Below are 15331 nucleotides of genomic sequence, written 5' to 3'. Positions count from 1 at the left end.
AGATTTTCCTCATCAGAAGGTCAAACCTTGCTTTTTTGTGTGACTGACCCTGTCTTTGCCCTCTGCTCTGCCTCAGCACATTTTGTAATCCTTTGTTCCTTGTCTATTCTACCCCTTTCCGTGATGCTGCATTTCTTTTCCTAACACATTTTAATTTAAATTTTTCCCTTTCTTTAAAGCAAATGCTTTTGCTTGGATTCTCTTTGGGGTTTTTTGTTGTTTTTTGTTTTTTGCATGAGAACGTGGAGAATTAAAACATTAAAGAGGAAAAAAAATGTTTAAATTTACTTGAAATATATTTGCTTCTCTTACTGTGAATTCCCTCTTTCTCAAAATTTAAACTCACAGGGCAAGTACATGTATGTCTTCTATCAACATTGAGGAAATGGTAGTTAGGTAAGGCATTTAAGTAGATGCTGGGGATAAAGGGAAGGGAGGAAGGGATGTGTACCTTGGATGACTAATGATGTCATTATAGGAAGGCCCAGATATTTGAGCCCCTATCGTGGTTTGTACATTTTCTTAGTTATTCCTTATAACATTCTTTTAAGATAGGTATTCTATTCATTTTTCTGATGAGGAACCTTAGGCTTAGAGGTATTAAGTAACTTGCCTATGGTCACATACCTGGTAAGTGCCAGAGGCTGAAATTCTATGATATGTCTGTGTTCCTTCCACTATACTTTTCTATTATTAACCTAGATAGTGGGCATAGAAATTCTGAGCTTGAGAAGGATTGTGGAAGTAGAAGGAGATAATTAGTTTGATTTTGGACAAATTGAAGTTACTGTGGGATAGAAAGGTAGGTAGAAATTTCAGAGAGGCAACAAACCAGATTATCACTTGGAGAAGGAATGTTGGTTGTAATTTATATCAGGTTTTCCTTTTTGGTTTTATTGTGGCGTAATCCAGATCCTTAGCAAAATTTTCATAGCATGTTTACAAAATCCTGATAAGAATATATGACATGGATTACAGGAACATGAGTGCTTTGATTTAAATCATTCAGTTATCCAGTAATGTTTGAATCCCTACTATGTGAAAGATACTGTGCTAGGTAAATAGTATATATTGGTGAGCAAAACAGACATAATCCCTGCCTTTATCAAGCTTATAGTCTAGTGGTGAAGGAATACATTAATAAAACAGTCACACAATCACCTTTTTAGCCCAGACACAAAATACTTCATGAATCATATTCATAGACATAGAGAGGTGAGGGCAGCCAACTGAACCACCCTTGAAGGTTGCCAGCATTTATATTAATTAGCAATTTACTACATTGGTGATTTAGATTTTCATAAACCCATTCATTTTGTACTAAGTGCCCTTGTACATTGTAAATGATTAATTTGTAAACGTTATTTTCCACAGTTCTTCAAAATCATATTTAGGGTTCACTTTTTGGAGGGATTGGTGGAGATACTATTATTATCAGTCATTCTTAAAGAATATACTTAGCAAAGCAAAAACAACTCTGTAATCCCAGTGTTATAGCATGTATACTAACTTTAATGAGTATAGAAACACTGAAATGAGAAGGAACATGGGAGTAAGTTAATGGGTGACTATTTTTAGCTATTAGTAGATAACATTTTTAGTAGGTCATTTATTCATCTATCCATTCAGTGAGGAGCAAAAACAGACACAATTCTTATCATTGATCTTACAGTTTGGTGGGAAAGACAACATTTAAATTACTATAACTAAATATAAAATTACAACTATGACAAATGCTATGAAGGAAAGTTACTTGGTGTATAAGAGCCTATAATAGAGGAGAATGGTTAGTTAGGGAAGATTTCTGAGAAAATAGAAGTTGAACTGAGCTCAGAAGGAAGAAAAAAGAGGTATTTAAGCAGAGTGATGGTGGAGGAGAGTGTTTCATGCAGAGAATACAGCAGGTGCTATGACTTCACCTAGGAGAGATCTTGCTTCTTTAAAGGATCTGAAAGAAGGCAGTGGGGCTAGAAAGCAGTCAGTGAGTTGTTAGATGAGGAAGGAGAGGGTGAGTGGTAGGTAGGTAGGTAACCAGACTATGCAGGGCTTTGGAGGTCTTGTTAAGGACTTTGGACTTCATCCTAAGAGCAGTGGGAAGCTATTGAAGGAGTTTTAAAGTATGTTGAGGAGGGCATAGGGTTGGATTTGTTTTGGAAAGATTGCTGTAACTTCTGGGTAGAGAACAAATTGAGATTTTCCTAGCTAATCTTGTACACCAGGAAAGAAATGGGAACTTAGACTGGCAATAGACATGGAAAGAAATGAACAGATTCCATCAGCATTTCAATAGAAAATAAATTCACTAGAACCCGGTGATGTATTAAATATGGGAAGGTAAAGGGAAGGGAGGTACCAAGGATGTTTCTGTCTTCCAGAACTAGAAAGGTGGTTGTGTCATTTACTGAGACAGGGAAGAGGACCAGGTTTTGGAGGGGAGTTCATTTTGGGGCATCGAATTAGAACTGTCAAAGTAGAGCCTGGAGTTTAAAAGTGAGATCTAGACTGGAATATAAATTTGTGAATCATTTATATCTAGGTGGTAGTTTTAGCTGTCAACGTGGACATAGTTTTGGTGAAGAGTATAGGGCAGGAGAAGAGACCAGGACAAAAACAGTCACGCTTGTGACTCCATATACCGTCACATCATGAGGTTCTGGGGATTAGAATTTCAGCCTAAGAATTTTGGGGGACACAGTTCAGCATATAACCCTTCTAGGTCAAAGGTGTTTTTCTCTGTGCTAAATAATAAATGTTCAAAATATTAGTTCCTTCAAACTTGCTTTGAAAAAAGGAATAAAACAGAAGTACTGTGTAACTGCCATTTTCAAAACACACATTTTTCACAAAAGAGCATTTCTTTTTTTTTTTGTGGCCACGCCACGCAGCATGCGGGATCTTAGTTACCCGACCAGGGATCGAACCCATGCCCTCTGCAGTGGAAGTGCGGAGTCTTAACCACTGGACCGCCAGGGAAGCCCACAAAGGAGCATTTCTAATGAACATCACCAGATAAACTGCTTGAAAACAAAGGAGTCAATGCAGGCACTATCCACCACTCTTTTTTTTGGGTGGGGGAGGCGGGTAAGTGCCAAACCCGAGCCCCCTGCAGTGGAAGCGCAGAGCCCTAACCACTGGACCGCCAGGGAATTCCCCCTATCACTCTTAACGTTATCTAGAATGATCTTCAGTTCCATTGGAGGACTCATCATTCTTAGCATATAATTGTAATCACAGCTATGATTTATTACTGCAAAAGACCGCAAATCAAAATTGGTAAAGGGAAAAGGTGCATAGGTCCATAGAAAAGGCACAGGCTTCTAAGAGTTCTCTCCTAGTGGAGTCACACAGAATGTGCTTAATTCTCCAGCACTGAATTGTGCCAACATGTTTGAAGTGTTGTCTACCAGGGAAGCCCAAAGTACTGAGCCACTGCCTAACATATACCAAAATTCTAGGCTCCCAGAGGGAAAGCAGTGTTCAGCATAAATCGTACTGTTCACACAAAGAGTTTAGGCACAGTGAGCCATCAGTTAGGGAATGTTGAGAACTGTCCCAGAGTCCAGATCTTTTAAACAGTGCTGTTTTTATATCCCTGCCCAATCTTCCATTCAGTGTCTTCTAGCTGACAGGAGAAACAAGTTTACATTTTGCCACCTAGAAAATACCATCGGATCTGTAGTTACTAAATAGTAATTCATACTTAAGGTCATTTTTAATAAGTATGATGGGAATTAAAACTAGGTGTGTGTGGTAAGAAGGGTGAGGCTATCTTTAAAATATCAGGAGTTCTTAGTCATTTTCTTCCCTATAGAGGGTTTCTGAAAAGTTGCATATAAACTGAAATTAGAATGGTGAATCACTTAAAATATCTAGAGGGTTTCTTTCGTTTAACAAAAATACCAAAGAAGAAAATACATCCATAATGTGAATAAGGGGTTTTGTTTTTCTGTCTATTAATATGCTTCTTCGTAAGGTAGAGCTTTCCTTTTCTGTTCTGCTTTCTGTGTTCTGTGTACCCATATGTGAACCACAAGACCAAAGAAATCTAGCCTCTTAAAAAGCACATGCTTAGAGACAGTTAAAGTCTTTTTGTTTGTAGTAGGTATGTTCAAGGATTAAGGAGTACCTCATTACCCACAGTCTTATACGAATTGTTCCACTGACTTCCGTATGAGTCATATCTTGATGTGAATGACGGGTCATCAAGACTGGTCAGTTGGTCTGGGACTGAGAATAATGAAAGGTAGTCTAGACTGGAAATCGTAATTCAAGGGTTGAAAATCTGAGCTGGCAGGGGTTACAACAGAGGCCGAAGAGTTTCTTGTATTCAGAGACAAGCCAGAAAGATAGGACCAAAGCCAGGGGCAATAGTAGTTAGCTTCAGGTCTGCAAACCAGAGTCATTTGATGTTGGAGAGAAAGCAGAGGGTTAGAATAACTTACTACAGGAAGTATCAGAGACTCAAATCTTATAATTTAATTTTTCAGACTGAAAATCCCATATTCATAAATAGCAGTGTTTTAAAAACAGTGTTCTATTGATTCCCAGGATTCTGTGAAGGTACCCCAGGTAGGAGTGGGGGTGTGGGATTCTATTTTTCTGTCAGCAATAGAATCTATTTTACGGGGCAGTTTCAAAATGGATTTGATGTTCTTTGAAATTCTTAACAACTTTTAGAAGTTGTTGACATTATAAAACCTTTATAGCAGATGAAAAATCTTTATAACTTTATTAGAAATTCTTTATTTTGATGGCTTTCTTAAAATGTCATTTCAATGTAGTATAAATGGACAAAGTCCAAATCATTAACTTGGAGAATCTCCTTCCTATCCAGCAACCAAGCATGTGATGTAGTGGAAATTACCAGCTTAAAAGGGAGACCAGAATTCTTATTCCAACATTGTCAGTAATTTTGTGACTGTAGGCAAGCTTGGGCCTGTAAAATGAGAGAGTTGTTCTTAAGTGAATTTCTAAGATTCTTTTTTGACAAGTTTTACTTACCTTTGTCATAGTCTAGTCCATTTCTTCTTTTTTAAAAAAATTGTTGTATTTCATTTTCATGTTTATTGAGTTATAATTGACATACAAAATTGAAAATTCAGTCCATTTCTTAAACGTTGGAATGCTTTTCTATAGTCACATACTAGTAGAGACAGAATAATATTGTAGTAGCTAACATTTATTTAGCTAACATTTATTTAATGAGCTTTTGTATGTGTGTCTCATGCTGTACCGGGACAGCAGTTACAAGTCTCCTTTAATTCTTACAGTAGTCCTGGTACTTTACACATAGAGAAACTGAGTCTAATAGAGGTTAAGTAAATAACTTGGTCAAGGTCTTATGACTAATAAGTAGCAGATCAGGGACAGGCTTTTTGACTCTGAACTATGAAACTTTTCTGCATCGAAAGTTAGCCTGCTAGGTATAAAACCTTAAAGAGGTGAATTTCTAAACTGGAGGTGCAACAGCCATTTTTATGATCTTTAATAACAGAAGGGTCATGTAACTTTTATATGCACTATAAAGCCTGGTCAACAAAGTTATTTTTCTAGTGCATAAAAGATGCTCTGAGTTTGACCTACAAACTGAAAATTTTTGTATATATACAGACTTGTTTAAAAGGAAATATTTGTTAAAAAAATAATTTTATAAAGCAAAAAATTGCCTGTAGTCACAATGGTGTAGATATATAGGGCTGAAAGAAAGTTTTCATATTGTGCTAAAGAAATGCAGTTTTTAATTAGTTAATTAATTTTTGGCTGCATTGGGTCTTTGTTGCTGCGCGTGGGCTACCTCTAGTTGCGGTGAGCGGAGGCTACTCTTCATTGTGGTGCACGGGCTTCTCATTGCAGTGGCTTCTCTTGTTGCGGAGCACGGGCTCTAGGTGCGTGGGCTTCAGTATTTGTGGCACACGGGCTCAGTAGTTGTGGCTCGCAGGCTCTAGAGCACAGGCTCAGTAGTTGTGGCGCATGGGCTTTGTTGCTCTGCGGCATGTGGGATCTTCCCAGACCAGGGCTCGAACCCATGTCCCCTGCATTGGCAGGCGGATTCTTAACCACTGCGCCACCAGGGAAGTCCTGAAATACAGTCAGTTTTGTACTTCACTTCCTCTTTGAAAGCTAGAAGAATTGACAGTCTCTTCTCACTTGATGACTGCACTTGTTAACTAAAGTTTTACTGTATTCTGTATAATCGTCTTAATTCTTTTATAGGTAGACACCTATGTAATTAAGCTGAGGCTAGAGGCAGAGTCTGTCAATATTGTGTGGTAGGGAGGAGGATTGGGGAAAGCTTTAGGTCAACAAGCTGCTAGACGAGGTAGAATTTGGACCAAGAGACCTGCAGGGGAAGGTAGAGGGGATAGCAAGAACAAAGCCAGTAAGATGGACAGGCATGAAACATAGGAAACAGCTAATTGGGCTGCAGTAATAAATATAGCTCTTCGAATGCAGTGTTAATAGTTATAATAGCTACTATTTATTGAGTTCCTGCCATTCCAAGGTTCACCATCTTTCTCATTTAAGTCTTATAGCAACCATATAAGGTAGGGTAACCCAGATAGGTTAAATCATTTCAACACAGTCACTCTGTTAAGTGGCAGAGAAGTGACTTTAACCCAAGGTTATCTGGATCCAAGAACCATACTTAATAATAAATCTTCTTTGCATGTAATATGAACTAAATAAATACTTGGATGAAGAATATAGTTCTGATAAGCACTCACATGCTTGGTTATTATTTCCTAAATCATGAGCTAGAAGTATGAAAGTAACCATTAATGATTTTATGTGGAAATTCGTAAAACATGAAACTTTGAACTACTGACATTTTACCAGATAATGTAATCTTAATTATTTGATAAAGGATTTACTGTGTTTTGAGATCTTTAATTACAGATTTGTTCTGAATCTCAGAGAAAAGAAATATTTAAAGTCTTAAGTTGAACTGCCTTTGACAAGAAACTCAATAATAACTACTGTCAAAAAAGGGGTTTGGGCTTCCCTGGTGGCGCAGTGGTTGAGAATCTGCCTGCCAATGCAGGGGACACGGGTTCAAGCCCTGGTTTGGGAAGATCCCACATGCCGCAGAGCGACTAGGCCCGTGAGCCACAATTACTGAGCCTGAGCGTCTGGAGCCTGTGCTTGGCAACAAGAGAGGCCGCGATAGCGAGAGGCCTGCGCACCGCGATGAAGAGTGGCCCCCGCTTGCCGCAACTAGAGAAAGCCCTCGCACAGAAACGAAGACCCAACACAGCCAAAAATAAATAAATAAATAAAATTTAAAAATATGTTAAAAAAAAAGGGGGTTTATAAGAATAAGGCTAATTTAAAGGGACATAATGGTATCTTTAAGAGACATTGTAGTGAAGTGCATTTTTCCTTGAATTAAATATTTCAGTATTTGAGCCTACTTTATATGTATCTGAGACTTTCCCCTAAAATTTCTCTTTGAAAAGGATATTTATACTTAAGCCCTTATGAAGGCTCTAATTATGGGTGCATTCTTAATTATTTTATTTTGAACCGCAGAAGCCATTGGCTCAAAACAGCTTCAATTGATGCTAGTTCTGAATGCTTATGGAGGTTATTTCACAGAATTTTTTTTTTTTAAAGCTTAACACAAATTTAACAATTATTCCTGGAGGCATAATCTCATACTTGCAAATGTTGGCTGTCATTGTAAATGAGTGCTTAAATTGTAGAAATCATGAGTGATCCTACAGGATGAATGAAAATAACATTTTCTAATGTAATGTGAATAGGTAGTTGTGATTTAACGTAAATTTTCCCATGAAAACATCATACATGGATTGAAAGTGTTATGTCTCAGTTTATTCAGTAGAGATGTTGTCTGAAACACCATATTAGGTGGCTCAAAAATGGTTTTAGCCACAATGAAGTCATTAGGTCAGAGATGCACTATTTCCCTCGTATTCATTGAGGTCTCTTCCCAAATGTCTCATCAGAGAGATTTTTTCTGAGTATCTTACCTAAAGAAGCAGTCTCCATCAATCTAGGAACTTTATTTTGTTTCCTCTTCACTCCCCATCACCTAGCACATAATAGATACTCAAGTATCTGTTGAAAGACTGTATAGCGTGTGAATAAAATTATCTCATAAATGTGAGTAGGAAAAAAAAGCAATACAGTTGACCCTTGAACAACACAGGTTTGGACTGCACGGGTCCCCTTATACACAGATTTTTTTTTTTCAACAAATACATACTACAGTACTACATGATCCATGGTTGGTTGAGTCCTTGGATGTGTATTCCATGTGGAAGGAAGGTGGCCTCATTTGGCTCACTGGATTATCATATCTAAATATGTATCCAAAAGCCTAAAAGAAATTTTACAGAAGTTTATTGCAATAATGTCCAGTCTTTCCAAATAAATAATAAATAAATTTTAAGCTTGTTGTCTGTATGGAAAGAAAGAATAAGTTTGCAAATAAGAAGAATCTATAATGGTCAATTCTAATGTAAATAATGATATACTGAGGCCACAAAACTCCGTTGTGGCCTACAGAATATTGAATACAGTCCATTTGGTTAATTAGTTACATTGATTTATCTTTTTGTGTATCAGGAATGAATATGTCTGTGTTATATGGTTTTCCTTTAGAAATACTTCAAGTAACATTCCATTCCAGTTTTTCTGTAAAGCTGTGTTTCAGTATCCTTTAAACATAGGTAGATATGCTAAAGTTAAGGCAGGGTAAAACAGAATCTCATGCTATAGCATACTTGTCCAGTCTTCTTCTCCCCAAGGCCCCCTCCCCTAGCCAAAAAAGGAAGAAACAAAAGGAAAACACTACCCCAGAAAACAAATTTTTAAAAAATAATTCTTTTCTCCATTTAAAAAAATTTAGGAACAAGTTCCAGTTCCGGTCTATCATCCAACACCTAGCCAGACTCGCCTAGCAACTCAGCTGACTGAAGAGGAACAAATTAGGATAGCTCAAAGAATAGGCCTTATACAGCATCTGCCTAAAGGAGTTTATGACCCTGGAAGAGATGGATCAGAAAAAAAGATCCGGGAGTAAGTTTTAATTTATACATATTTCAAAGATCTATCTTCAGAGATCTGATTTTTAAAAATACTCTCCTGCATTTTGGAAGTCAGATGTTTAATCAGTTCTTGCAAGGAAATGTTTAGATGTAGCAATTAAGAAGAATTTTCATATAAAAATAGCTAAGAAATAAATGATGGTGTGCATTCTGACCATTTTATATGTTGCCTCTGTCCACTTGGATGACAGTTAATGTCAGTTAAAAATGATTTACCTGTGTAATAACTGTGAAGTAGTACCAGCATTGCTGGTGGCCTAATCAATTGGGAAAGCCATTTGGCAGGATGTCAAGGACCTTTAGATCCTAAACCCTTTGAAACAGTTAATTCTAGAGATCTATCCTAAAATATGTACCTCACTTCAATCCCTAGAGTTTTATGCATAAAGATAGTCACCATAGTTTTATTTAGTGAAAAATAACAGTAGAGGAATACTTTGGTAGGTTATGTAGCCATTAAAATGGTTTGCTAAGGGTTTTAGTGATATGAGGAAAATCTTATCCATTTCTTAACTTGTAGAATAATTGTACTAAGCCTGATGAGTTAAATATAAGGGAGATTTTGTCCTCAGAGCTCATTATTGTCTGAGAATCTCTAATGAGGACAGCCATTCTCCTTTTAGGTTGAGAATGGTCTTTACCAACACAGACATAAAGTAATTTACTATGTTGTGTTTGGTTGTTTGAGCTGTAGCACCATTTAGGGCTAGTACTTAAGATTATAACCTATCTAGAATATTGACTGCCGAATTGGGTTGCTTCTTGAACCTGTAGAAGAGTGCAGTGAGCTTGAAACTGGGGTTATTGAAGAGAACTTTAGCCTGTAGCAGCCCAGTAAGTAGGCTGAAATTAGTGGTTCTGTATTTACATACAGGTATTAAAGTGAAAACTATCTGGGCTTACACTAAAAAAACAGTTCAAATAAAATTAATCTAACATGGTTTTCTACGTACTAAAGCTTCACATTCTCCTTAAGGTTTCTTCTGTAATATGTAGCTGTTTTACAAGTAAAGTTCTAGCAGTGGACTTGATCCCTATGTGATACCTTTCTCTTTGCCCTGTTGATTGCTCTCAAACTCTTCAAATTCCCAGGTGATTGAAATAAGAGACTGTGGCTGTATAACACTTATTAGGAAAAAATTCAATCCGGATGCTTAGGTGGTAGGATGACAGGCAAGCCATTTTCATCTGTTCATGTTAACACTGTCTTTGTAATGGGGATTTTAAAGAGTATTCTAGATGGATCACTTCTCTAAAAATGCTTTCTTATTTCTCTCCCTCACCCTCAACAGGTGTGTGATCTGTATGATGGACTTTGTTTATGGGGACCCAATTCGATTTCTGCCGTGCATGCACATCTATCACCTGGACTGTATAGACGACTGGTTGATGAGATCCTTCACGTGCCCCTCCTGCATGGAGCCAGTTGATGCAGCACTGCTTTCGTCCTACGAGACTAATTGAGCCAGGGTCTCTCATCTGACTTCAAGTGAACCATCATTTTTGGTGGTTTTGATCTTTTGTCACTGAGCCCAAAGAGCCAGGGATTAGGAATTAAGATCATGCACAAAAGTTTCCTAAAAATTCCTGAATGGCTGCAGATGTTGGGGAAAAAAAGTATGTGATATTTTAGAAACTTAGGGGGAAAAGTAGGAAGGTATTTTTATGTAAAGCCTTGACCCAGTGTTCAAAAATATAATTGTATTTAGATCTTGTTATTGCTCCAGTACATAGGAATTGTGTAAAGTGTTATACAGCAGCTGTATATGTTTAAATTGTGTATGTTGAAGATTAGGAAAAAGATAGTGGTTGTTTTTCCTAAATGAAATAACTTTCTTCTTCCCCCCACCCAAATTCTCTTTCTCAAGTTGCTGGCATTTGGGTCAAGGTTTTATTAAAAGCTACATTTTATAACACTGGCACAAAAAAAGTAGTTTTAAGCTTGTTTGCACAGTTCTTTTTTTCCATTGGAAATGGAATTCATTGCCTTAGGTCTTTTTAAATAGTGTATTATTATCGTTGGGGCTGGCTCTATGCTTGAAAACCAGTTTATTTATAACCTGTTATAAGTGCTATATCTGTTTGCAGTTAGGAAATGCAGAATTCAAAGTGATCTCCTAGCTTGTAAGCAAACTGAGATGCACTATCCCTTTTCTATAAAAAAATGAGTTAATGTGTTAAGAAACCAACTCTAGTAAAGTGGGGTTTAATATTACCCTTTCTTATGTGTTTCACCTAATTATTTTGGTTGTTAATATGGTGATAATTAAAAGTCAAGGTAAATTTTAAATATTAAGAATTCTGATTTATTGAGCTTGAATTATGCCACCATGTTTATGTAAAAATGAAAGTGGCACCATGGTTAAACTGAGAAAAGTTTCTCAGTTGTAACAATTTTGATTTATTCTTTCCTGTGACCTCCTTCCCTGTTGTCTTGAACATAGCAAAAGGATACTGCATCTCTTCTTATTGTAGTGCTGAGGTTACTGAAGTTATATAAAACACATCTCTGTTTCTGTTTCTTGGAAGGACAGTCCTGCTAGTTGACTGACAATTCTAAGCAGGGAGAATTAAGATAAATGTGTTTCATGTTTTGCACACAAATGCAGAATATGTATAACCACATGACTTCATAGTTGTGATCTCAAAAAAGAAGGAATTTCTCTTTTATCTTTTTCTTGCAGTTAATATAAGAACACTGAATCTCTAAGCTTCTGAAGTGTTAGAGGTAGAGATGGTCTAGTAAAGATAGTTGTAATGTTTTATCCATTTAGCATGTGTTTATTTTTCTTTATGTACTCGAAGGTGACATATTTGTTCAACTCAGTGATATTACAGCTAAAAAATCATTCATTAGCAAAGGGAGAAGCAATCTCAACCCAACAAATCAGAAATGTTTCTTTTTATTTTATATTGAGTTGAATATTTGACTTTAACACTTTTCTACATACAAAACACAAGTTTCTCAAAGGGTTCTTCATAATTGCATTATAGAAGAATTTAGTATGTCATAAGCACTTAAAGATTTGACATTCAACTGTAGCAGTATCCATGTTGGTTAATTTTCTTACGAGCCCCATGATGAGTTTGAGAAAAATTGAAAGATATTAGATTATCAGGTTCTGTTAAATTGTTACATGTATCTTGCTTAAGTTTTTGTTCATTAATTTATATCCAATTACATAAAGCAAATTTGGAGGAAACACCTGAAGTTGTGCAATATTTTCAGCGGTATTACTTTTTTTATCTTTGTGTTTTCTACTTAAACATGATGTCTGTCATCAAGTATTATAGTCACTTTCTTTTTTTCTAGATTGTTAAAATTGGTAAATGAACTTTTTTTTTTAATCATCTTCTATGTTGCTGTTAGTCTTTATTACAAGGCTTCTTTCACAGAAGTTTGGCAGTAATATTGAAGGAACCAGGATTGAGCTGAACGCTATTTTTTTTTTTAAGGTATTTTGTATTCTTTAATTTTGATCTCCACATACCATGTTAAGAACCATCAGTTTTGGCTTTTACCAAGTTAAATAAAGTTATAATACAGTTGTAAAGGGCTAAAGTTAGAATTGATTACATAAGAATATTCTAATCCTTTCTTTAAAACACACATGTATAAATTTACTTAAAAATTTCTAGGTATATATACTTTGGGGGAAGTATTTTTTATGGCTTGGCATTTAATACCATCTAGTCATAAATTTAGAAGCTTGATAGTTTCTAAATTTTCTTAAGCCAAATAATAGGTACAACATATTTGGATTTGGGCAAGATATGTTCAGGCTTAGCTGTAGGATTTGAGATGTCTGGAAAGCCTGACCAGGAAAAAATAAAAGAATCTTACTCTTTTAAATGTGAACCGAACAATTTGAAATACTTTAAGATACTTGTAGTTTGGTTCACACAAACCTTTTAAATGCTATGAGTGTTCTTCATAAGACATCTCAGGTATTAGAAGACTCTCCAACTACTTTTGGTGTCTGTGTAATATAAAACAGAGTATAGTGAGCATTGAGGTAACAAATTTTCTGTGAACAAAGCTCCTTCTTAAGGAAGCATGCATTTTAAAAAAGGAATAACAATAAAGGAGTCCAAAGCAGTACTGCCTATGGTCCTGAGACTGAAAATGGCAAACAGGAAAGAAGGTAAGTTTCTTTGGCATAATTCGGAAATGTAGGCAATTGGTGGCCATGTTTGCTTACAAAGGCATTGGCTAGCAATCAGTTTCTCAGAGTCAGCTGATGACACTTGCATGTTAAATGCATCAGAGCTAATCAGCTAATTTTTTAAGCCTTTAATTTTGAAATTGGTGGACATGAGAAAAGGTGGATTTTGGTTAGTATCTCCTGAAGTAATACTAAATTTACCCACCTGAATTTAAAGATCATCTATCCTTTTACTGGGTATGGAAAAAGTTAGTGAAGATAGTTTGTAACCCCTCCTTCTATACCCTGTGTAGCTCCCCTGTTCTAGTCTTACACTCAACTAGACTTCCCTAAGACACAGGCCTGGTTCGGATGTCCCCATCATGTGAGGCATGGGCATGAGAGCCATCAGCGTCCTATGCAGTCTTATTCTGACTGCATTATATTATTCCTTTTGAGGACATAGCTGAATTCCTTATAATTTCTTCCCCCTTGGTCCCACTTTCTAAGTATTTTGCCATCATTAAATTAAAAAGTGTGGAGTAAAAATGTCCAACTACAAAATTTCCATCTTTGTTTGCATTTAATGTCGTTACTGGTTGACCCACTGTTAGGTGATTTACCTAAGAGCTATCAAGAAATGGTCTCTGAAAGAATTTTTTCTCAGTTCTGTATTGTCAGAATAGGTGTTTGCTTATGGCCAGGCAGTGGTTTAATGCTCATAATTCAGATTTAGAGAGGACTTTAGTTTGTAGTAATTCAAGTGAAACATAAGGGTTTAATGGGAGGAGTAACTGTAAAAGCTTGATTACATTATTTAAAACACCTTAAAGCAGTACTTTTTCTGAGTGGTTTAAAAGATGTAGTAAGTTCATTTTATATATTTAGGGAAAGTTAACTGGACTATTTGTTAGTTCTCTCTTCACATAAAGTACTATTTTTAACTAGAGGAAAATAACATCTTTTTTTTTTAAAGCTCCTAAGAGTTACATTGTAACACATTAACGTTTATATTAAAATGACATAGAAGTTAGTAAATGGATGAGGCACATGTATCTGGGGAATATTAATTTAAATATACTTTGTAATTCTTCTTCTGAGAGCCTCTGGGTCTAAAAACAGCAGTGCTGGGTGATTATTTATTCAGATATTGATTGTCCTGATACAAGTATCCAGACTTTGCTTTTCCATTTATCCTTTGGCTGTTTCCTTGCTCTTTAGCATGGATGAAAATCCAGATGAATCCCTTTACAACCCATTTCCTGATCCATAAAATTTTTGTTAGAGGCTTCAGTAAAATTTTACAAAAGGGGTTTGGATTTACCTGCACATCTTAATTGTCCACATTGTTCTTGTTTGCCTTATGACGCTACGCAATGGGCATTAGCCCAGGATAATAACTGGATCCATCTAGTTAATGTTACTGATAGACTGAAACCATCTACCATTTCATAAATTTTTTATGGAATCTTTAAGAGATACTAACTTTCTTTTACATTTTTGTTTGTTGAGAAAACTGTCCACTGGAAGATTTAGTCATCTTTGGATGCTTTCCACAGGAAGTTTGGTTTTCTCTGCATATGAATGAAGCAGCATTATCAATAAGGTACAGATTTTAGGCATTTAAAACTGATTGTGATCAAAGGATGGGCAGTGCCTGTTTACTTTGAATACGTGCTTATCAGTGTGTAACTGCAGTGTTTATCGACTGGATTTCTTCATGCTGAGAAAAAGAAGTTGGAAAAGGTAACTGAGGGTTTACCTCAAGAGTCTGGTCAGAGTGATGAATGCTTACGAGAAGATGTGGCTGGCTAAGCAAGTGATGGGCCCAGCTTTTCTCTGGGGGGCCATAGAGTAGTTCATCTAGTCATTCAGGACCCAAAAGCGAGTCTTAGGCGTTGTGTGGATTGGGAAGCCTGGACTGTGCTATCAGATTGGCTTCCAGCACTATCCATACCAGAGGTATGGGGATAAGCTACATTCTGCCAATTCCAGGATCACAGCCAGTCCTTCAGCTTTGAGATAGTGCAGAATAATGATCTTCTTTCCATGAGGGTAGCCGAACTCAAGCAGACAGGTAAGTTAATGGCTACAATTTGAGGGTATGCGGTGAAG

At 36.4% G+C, this 15331-nt stretch overlaps 1 protein-coding gene across 1 annotated transcript in view; it reads left to right on the top strand.

The window, feature by feature from the left end:
* Positions 1-12274, top strand: part of RNF11 (ring finger protein 11) — a 34669-nt gene extending 22395 nt beyond the window's left edge. The window contains exons 2-3 of the mRNA XM_082431166.1: positions 8873-9042; positions 10364-12274. Of these exons, the coding sequence (XP_082287292.1) occupies positions 8873-9042; positions 10364-10535 (342 nt within the window). The 3' untranslated portion in view covers positions 10536-12274. The remainder of the gene's footprint in view (positions 1-8872; positions 9043-10363) is intronic.
* The last annotated feature ends 3057 nt before the right edge of the window (positions 12275-15331 follow it).

The sequence above is a fragment of the Balaenoptera physalus genome (genome assembly GCF_965194825.1).
Source record: "Balaenoptera physalus genome assembly, chromosome: 1".
Lineage (NCBI taxonomy): Eukaryota > Metazoa > Chordata > Mammalia > Artiodactyla > Balaenopteridae > Balaenoptera > Balaenoptera physalus.
Note: the sequence above shows the minus strand (reverse complement) of the source record. Positions and strands in the feature narration are given on the sequence as shown.